The sequence below is a fragment of the Apostichopus japonicus genome, chromosome 12, assembly GCF_037975245.1.
Source record: "Apostichopus japonicus isolate 1M-3 chromosome 12, ASM3797524v1, whole genome shotgun sequence".
NCBI lineage: Eukaryota > Metazoa > Echinodermata > Holothuroidea > Aspidochirotida > Stichopodidae > Apostichopus > Apostichopus japonicus.
Window position 1 is genome coordinate 24,339,398 of NC_092572.1, and position 8,896 is coordinate 24,348,293.

Consider the following 8,896-nt stretch of genomic DNA (forward strand, 5'->3'; position numbering starts at 1 on the left):
TGTAACGTTTATGTCCTCGATCTAACGAACTTTGGATAACTTCGGGCAAAAAAAAAATGATAATAGCTCGTCGCAGACACTTTTTGGAATTACAAGCGTTGTGTGATTCTCAGATATACGCACAAAACTGCGTACGTAGTAGGCCTACTGGGAAAATCAATTTAGAAATTGCTTGTTACATGTAATATGTAAAATGTAATTTCCTTTACGAATTGCCGAGTCGTGTGTACTGTAAACTGGTACTAAGCTAACACCTGACTATTGACATATGGGCGAGGGAGTTCGGGGTGGGGTAATTCTAAAAAAAAAGTGAAAATAGTTTAGGAAGAAACTTTCTGAGTGCGAGGGCGGGATCATGAAGGGGGGCGGGACGTAGTGTATCAGCTGCTTGAAGTTTTAGATACTTCATTTGCCAGTCTTCAATGAATTAATGAGTTCTGTAACGGTAATATTCAATTTCCCGCGGATTAAACTGAATCACTTGCATTCGTCTTTCCCAAAACCTATCTTAGGGTATTATGAAATATTGGATACGCCCCTCCCATTCAGTCACACCCCCCCCCCCTCCAAAAGAAAATATGCTCGAAATATCAGACTCAGAAATGATCACCTATGCTCAAGCTATTGCATTTTTAAAGGTCTGTGAGTCGGTATCCGATGGAATGTTAAAACTCGAGCAAACAATGGCAGATGCAGAAATTGTAAACCTGATTAATGATTATTCTGAAAGCGCGCTGGGGCCTTGAAACAAATGAAGCATTTTGTACTTCGGACAAAACTAGCACCTTTCTCGAGCTGGGGATATGGCGGCCCCTTCGGCACTTTCAACTTTGAATCGGCGCATCCGTTCCGAGCCGTTATGCCGGTGCTACCAGTAGATCCATCCACCCCACCAATCCCCCACCCCCCCCACTCCTCATTCCTACTTCTTACAGCTTGAAGAGATATTGTGGTTGCAAGAAACGCCTGCAATGGAGTTACGACCTCCCCTAACATATTTATATATATATATATATATATATATATATATATATATATATATATATATATATATATATATATATATATATTTATATATATATATATATATATATATATATATATATATATATATATATATATATATATACATATAAACCTGCATTGTATATGATCAAACACTGTTGTTATCGCTACCACGTAATCCTGTAGGCGTTTAGCACATATGTATTGTCTTTTGCTACAATGAATGCATGAATCAGGTGTTGTATTTCTATTGGCTTTGAATAGTGTCTGCTATACATTTAGCAGGCTTTTTGTTTTGTTCTATCATAACACCGCTGGTCACCTTATTGCGCACACCCGCATTGTACTTGGATACGTCACACACGGGTTTTCAAAACAACGATTCGTAGAACCGATTTTGCGGCTGAGTTACTTGAATCAGTAAACCATAGTATACGAAAGTGCCCCCACCTCTATTGTTGTTGTAAGTAGAGAAAAGAAGTTAGAAGCTTACTTGCTTACTGAAGCATAGTAGGCCGTGATCGTATCAAGTATCAGAGTCAGTGGTTTGAAGAAGTGGGTTGAAGCTACTTGTGCTCGCCAGGAATTTCTTTCATGTGCATTCACTCGTTGGCTTGGTTGTATATAGGCCTATACCGTCATATGTCTTTCTTCGTATCGGCTACAAACAATTTGGACTCACTTTCGACTAACATTTGCATTGCAAATGAACAGAGGATTACATTTTACCTCACACGGTACCATTGGATATTGTTACCTTTCGGATAATCTGTTGGCTACTAAATTTAAGATATACTGGAGGAGCCTCCTGGTTTGAATAGTGATATTGTCCGGCTATATATATATATATATATATATATATATATAATATATATATATAGTAGAGTCCATATGCTTATGTTTGTTCGAGGATAAACATATATGAATCTCACAATGGAAGAGGTAGAGGAATCCAATTTCGTGTTCGATTCGTACGGACAGCGTGTCTTCGTAGCTGTTCTGTTTCTTATCGTCTTTCTGCTCGGCATCACCGGGAACTCATTGACCATTCTAGCCGTCGTCGTCTCACGGAAACTCCAAAGCGTGACAAACGTCTTCGTCATTAACTTAGCAGTGGCGGATTTGCTGACCTGTCTGACGGTCCCGTGGAATATCGTGGCGATGCTACGTCAGAGGGATTGGCCGATTAAATCGGGATGGTCTTGTACTATGGCAGCCGGTATTCTGCTCATGTGTGTCGGTGTCAGTGTGTATACGTTAGCTACTATCGCTCTTAACCGTTACATCCTCATTACGCGCACCTCTCTCTTCCGTAAAATCTACAAACCGAGCGTCATCGTGGTATGGGTCGCTCTCCTCTGGTTCATACCGTTCTGTATAAGTATCGTGCCCCCGATTCTCGGTATCGGCGCCCTCGGTTATAACCCCAAGTACAAGACCTGTAGCGACATCTCCTCCGAGTATCTGCCTCACACGAACAATACCCAGACATTCGACCTGATTCAAGCTGCTGGGGTATTCCCTATACCCCTCATTGTCCTCTTCTTTTGTTATATCAACATTATCCTCTTCGTCAGGAAAAATGCCAAGAACCTCGTCCAGTGGAAACCGGAAAAATCAAAATCGATGTACGGTGAGACCACGGTGACTTCAGATGGGGTGTCCCAGTCCACATCGGATACAATGCAGAAAGGGTTAGTATTATACGGTTATATCACCGGTAGAGTATTACAAGTCCATTCACCCCCCCCCCCCCTAACCCCACTCAACCTCACGTATATATTAAAAGTTCCAAAGTGCCGCATGGTAATAATTAGAAAAAGGTTGCTCGTAGAACTAATGATCGACCTACTTCATAGCCTATAACAGGGTTGTCCAACCTACGGCCCAATGGCCACAGTCCGGCCCGCCGCATGGTTGCGTCCGGCCCACCAGAGATGCTCTACGGTGCAAAATGTTAGTGAGCAGATTTATTGATAACAATTTTAAGCTATAGAATCAATCATTCGAACCTTCTGGGTCCAAAAAACTGCATACAGGTCAGTTTGTGTGACACTCTCTCAGCGGAGGGGGGGGGGGGGAGGGGCGGCGGCTGGACTTTATTCATGTTTTATGAGGAAGGAAAATAAATCAGTGCGCTCCGCGCGCAGTGTTTATATCTTGTTGCCTTGGGCTTCGGGGAAAAATCGAAATATCGAGCGTAGGGTTCATGCGGCCCCCTCCTTCATCAAAATCATTCCATGCGGCCCTCCTCTGCAAAAGTTTGGACAACCCTGGCCTATAACTATGCCTCAAAGTATACAGTAACTTTCATAATGTTCCCATCGACTTCCACGTGATCTCAGTGCCATATTCGCTCCTATTTATTTGTATTTATTTATATTTATTATTTTTTAAATCCTGGATCCACATAGTACTGTAAATACCAGCTACTGCGTTTCACATTACACTCAGTGGATTAATTTGGATGACGCTTAAGTTACGTATAGTCTCATTCAATATAATATAATACAGTATTTATTTGGACTTTATAAAACAACAGAAGGGTGTGTGCTGCTAGAATTTCATAGAACAACAAAGAAAGAAAAGTCTGCCGTATACTGTTTAGTATCCACTTTCAACACCTTTAGAATCAAGATAACGAAATCTTTAGTATACCAAACTTACTGGACTATATGAAATACACGTAAAGGTGAACAAGAGTATATCAGCCTCAGGCGCGTAGCCAAGGGCGGGGGGCGATGGGGGCAGCCGCCCCCCCCCCCCCTTGAGACTATTTTTTTTTTTTTAATGTTTTTGTGATATCGCTAGAAATTTCAAAAAGAGAAAATGCTACAGTAAGATGCAACTTACAAGGCCTGGGAAGTGCTATTTCCAGCGATCTGGGAGGCATTTCCAGCCAAAATTTTCTTGTACCCTTCGCGCCAATCATGGTGGAGCTACGCTTAGATAGTATGCAATGCCGTATTGACGGCTCTGAAAATGTTTCTATATTTTCGCCCCTCCCTTAGCAAAATCCTGGCTACGCCCCTGATTAGCCTGCTCTGTGAGTTCTTACACGCATATATACGAACACACGGAGAGTGTGAACTGTTATCAAATATTTAAGCATAAACAGTCATTGTAAATGTCATCAAATTATCTAAGCATAACAGTGACCACATGATAAGCATAAATAATTGCAGTCATCGCACAATAAGCATCACTAATAACAGTCATCGCACGATAATCAGCGTTAATTATTGTCACGTTTATGCAAGCAAACATAATAATAACAATGTTTGCATGAATCAGTTTAGCTGTTAGGTAAGCCTTTAGTTAAATGGAATCCATATTTTAGGTATAACAAGTTTGTCATGGTCGAATGGTGTTGGACGTTGTATATACACGGGGTTATCTCTTGTTTGGGTGAATGTCCCAGAATATTTCATGCGTAACTAAACTTTATCCGACAATCGGAATTCACATTATCAGGTAAGCCTGAACTGAGGAGCCGAATTTGTCATCGGTTTAGCTTTTCCGACATTTGACATATTTTAAGTGTGACAATCGTGAAAACCGGAATAAATCACAGGACCAGTGCAAATACTGTAAAATCTCTACTATTTCTTGTGAAGGAGAGGAGAGGAGGGAAGGGGGGGGGGGCACTACTGCATGTCAACCTTAAAGGACTATAGTTATGTTCTGAAGTCACAAATGGTCCGTCACGTTAACAAGGCAAACACTCTGTTCGAGGAAGTTGAAACACTCCCCGCCCGCTTAGTGCGCCTCTGCTACTGAAAATGTTACGCGTCTTTTGAGAACAATTGCATTAATTTCGAAGATCTACTCCCCGTGTAATGTCTCTACGGTTAAGATCATAATGCACACGCAAATGTGTGAGAGGTCTCATCAAGTATGACAGTTGTCCCTGGAAATTAATTCCCTGCCATCGGAAACTGGTATTGACGACCCCTATCTTACTGAAAAAGCAAGGGAGATCCGTCTGAACAGGAAGTGTTAATAAAGATACCACGTACCGTAGGTCTATAACCTTGGTGTTCGGTGAAGTAGAAACCACTGTGTAGACCTAAGCCTACCGTTTATGATGAACTTAAGATCACTTCCTTTCAATGTCGGAATGGAGTTCAAATAACCGTCAAATTACATGACGATTCATTCGACTTTCACGAACCTGGTATATATCATTCTACATATTGTATTTAAAGGGTGTGAAGACTCGCACACAAAGAAACATCTCATGCCGGTAATCTAACCTAGTTTCGAATGAGGTGTAACAGAAGTATTAGACACCACCATCGACCCCAGAAAATACACACACAGCTTGCTACCGTCGGTAATTAGACACTAGTGTACAGTCAATACACACAACACAGTTTGCATAGCAGCAATTAATGGACATCTCATGTCTAGATAAGAGACAACAAGGTATCACGTTTCATTACTGTCTGCATTTTGTAGCGACAAGCAGAAAACTTCACTTGCAAGCAACGGAAAGTTAACTTTTTCAGAGCGCGGCACGCGGTTTTGGGCGAGTCTTCAATGCCTTTAATTTTTCGATTGTGCCTTATATATTGATATATATATATATATAATTTTTTTTTAAATTTTTCTTTAGCAATACTCAAATCCAGATGGGGTCACCAGGGGACAAAACATCAAAATCAGATACGTTGAATGTCAAGAAAAGGAGCACCATCACACGACGAGAGATAGAGGTTACTAAAAATCTCTTTATTGTCTTCTGTGTGTTCTTCGTCTGTCTGATGCCGTATGCAGTCTGTCTGTTCTACGAGGACAGCGATCCATTTATACCATATGCTGCCGCTATACTTCTGTTTAATAGTTGTCTCAATCCGATCATCTACGCCACGAGATTTCCAAACTTCAAGAAAGTCTTCAAGCTGATTTTGAAATGCAAATGGGATAAGATACCAGAGCCGTCCGGTATACTATTGGAGATAAAACGTTTAACATAAGGGTGCACGCCATTGAAACGCAAAACCCGTGGTATCCTTTAGACCGGACGAAAGATGCATAACGCGAGAGTGCCTCGTCATTGAACTTTAGGCCTAAACCATGATCAGAAAATGATCAGAAGAGATAATTCAACATCTATATACGACCATTTAAACTGTTCCAGGACCTTCGAGCCCTTCTCCGATATGATTTAGGCGTAGTGGTACATACCATAGTTTCAGTTACTACAACTGGTTTTATGTCGTGCAACTAGTACTCGAGTTTACTGTGTTATTTTCCCCAGATCAACCATTTCACTGCTACCCCTCACAGACAATATACCATGTAATGTTTAGTATTGGCTCAAAGCCAGTATAGATCAACGACTAAGTGATATTTTACGAACAAGACTGGCTATAGAAATGTTAACAATAACTCTGCAAAATCTACCGAATGTAGTGATATTTACAACTAAGTGACATTTACGAACCAGACTGGCTAGGAATTGTTAACAATAACTACCAATGCAAAGTCGACAGAATGTACAAAGAGGAACTTGAGTTTGAAACTTATTTGACTAAACTCAATTTCCCCGACAGAGTTAACTTAAGTCAATTCCGCTGTGTAAATATATAGTAAACTCCCTATTGTACAAGGCATGTCCACAAATATTGATATTCATGAAAGATTGTGTGAGTTATGTGACCAAATTCCTTTAGGAGACGAGTTTCACTATACATTGTTTTTTATTGTCCTTATTTTCAGCCGATAGTTCTTGAGTTCTTGAAACCAAATTTTAGGAAAAGACCCAGAACCCTCTATTAAAATGAAGCATTTGTTTCAATCATCGGGTAAAAATTGTCATTGTAAATCTAAGTAAATTTTGTAGTAAAATTCTAAAAACTGTTATCTCTTTAAGGGAGTTTGTTTCTCTTAACAGTCTCTGGTGCCATATTTCAGTTTGATAATTTAACAAAGTCTCCCCACCCCCCAATCCCCCCCCCTCCCCTTTCTCTCTCCTCTCAAACTATTCAGCGCAAATCGTTGAAAGAACGTGTGTAAGTTATCTCTTTCCCTTTTCACTGCCTATGGTTATTTTGTTATTTGTCATTTAGATAATCTCTGGATTATTATTAAAAATGTACAGTGTAAATGTCTCTTATACCTCACTGAGGTGATGTGGAGAATATAAATTGAAACTGATTCCATGGAGCGAAGATCATCAAAATAGGGAATAGGTCACAATTGAAAGAGATATTAAAGGGCGCACGCTAAACCTTGCAACTACATCTCGTTACGTTTTTTTCATATATCAATTTTAAATTAAATAATAAATTGCGTTTTCATAAGTAATTACTGTTTAATGCTTTTCGAAGATAAAATATTTAGGCTATTTGTAGAAAGAAAGAAAAAAAAGAAAATATAAATTAGTGCACATATATATCTCATTCATTGTTCTTTGTAAATAATAGCTTTAAATACGGCATAAACCACACGATAAAGTAAACCACGTTAGGATGTTTAGTAATTATTTTCCATGCCTTTATCTTTCTCTCAGAAATATTATATATAATACGCATGTACAAACATTTGCATACTTATATTGTTCACCATGGTAACAGTTCTGTACAACCGCTTTTATCGATCTATATATATATATATTGATAACTACGAGTATATGTGACATTTGAAACGTATTTTTTTAAGCAATAAAATCGGTGGATTCTAATGAACTTCATGTCTGCGTGAGTATCTATTTGGGGATAAGGTGGGTTGGGGGTGCGGGGGGGGGGGTAGGAACACGTGTTGCCAATTTGGGATTTAGAAATCCACCGAATATTTATTGTACAGGGGAAGCGATTTGAAGGGTTCGTTTATCAGAGCCTTCAAAATACATATAGACGAACTTTCAGAAAAACATTTGATGTGTTTTAGTAGTGTTTATAAGTGTTTCCTGCCTACCACGTCACCGTGTCTTTTGAAAACGTGTCAATGATCTATTAACATATACATATATATATATACATTTATATATATATATATTTATATATATATATATATATATATATATATATATTTATATTTATTTATTTAAATACATTTATATATTTATATAAATGTCGACTTAAGTACATCTTGTCAAAAATGACGATTGTTTACGGGCATTGTTTAGTAGATGAACCGCAACAAGCCAGTCAAATCAAGCCCAGACGGTAACCACGCTAGAGGGATACTGAACATAATTAGAGGACTTGGACGTTATAAGCACCCCCCCCCCCTCCCTCAGCCCTCAAAGCAACATGAGGTAGGAAAGGAAGGAGTTGTGACATGTGCACGTGACCAGGTATAAACTTCCTGAGAAGATTGGGAGGACCAATAGGGGGGGGGGGGGGAACTGACGCATTTCGGCATATCAACCTTACGGCGGCGTTTCGACCAGTCATACCCAGATACCCATCATGTATTTTTTCCTTCAAATTTCTCCAAGACCAATCCGCCCATGGGAGAATCCGCCCCTGGGACAATCCGTATCTGGGACAACCCGCCCCTAGGACAACTCGAATGTAGTGGTATGGAATGTGTGTATGTGTGTGTGACCAATTTTCATTATGTGCTTCTTTAAACTTCAATAACATGTTAGTGGTGTAATATGTTAATCATCAGTTTACAATCAGTCTACCGTGCAATGGTTCAGTAACATGGACATGAGGGCCCGCTGGAGAATTAGGGGTGGGGGAGGGGTTGGCGGGTGGACGGGGTTGGCGGTGGTGTGAGGGGGGGTGGGGGATGGTAAAAGCAGAACCAAGAACTGTTCTATATCTCGCTACAAATAGCTTGAAATCTTAAAGTTTTCTTGATAAAGTCCTTTCCTTCATTGTTAGATACCTTATTGCATATGCAACCATTTAATTCGTTGGTTAGTGTACTCCGG

General features: G+C 39.8%; 2 protein-coding genes across 13 annotated transcripts in view; one reads left to right on the forward strand and one right to left on the reverse strand.

The window, feature by feature from the left end:
* Window positions 1-8,896, reverse strand: part of LOC139976953 (opioid-binding protein/cell adhesion molecule homolog) — a 104,051-nt gene that overhangs the window by 9,283 nt on the left and 85,872 nt on the right. The gene's annotated exons all lie outside the window — the stretch shown is intronic.
* LOC139976959 (G-protein coupled receptor moody-like) lies at window positions 1,309-7,697 on the forward strand. The gene is made up of 2 exons (XM_071985886.1): window positions 1,309-2,699; window positions 5,624-7,697. Exons 1-2 carry the CDS (start codon window positions 1,927-1,929, stop codon window positions 5,982-5,984), a joined length of 1,134 nt encoding a protein of 377 aa, XP_071841987.1. The 5' UTR covers window positions 1,309-1,926; the 3' UTR covers window positions 5,985-7,697.

Bases quoted from the DNA above. Each gene is read 5' to 3' on its own strand.
- LOC139976959 (XM_071985886.1), top strand. From the start codon at position 1,927: ATGAATCTCACAATGGAAGAGGTAGAGGAATCCAATTTCGTGTTCGAT. The intron at 2,700-5,623 runs GTTAGTATTATA...ATTTTTCTTTAG, and splicing joins TCGGATACAATGCAGAAAGG to CAATACTCAAATCCAGATGG.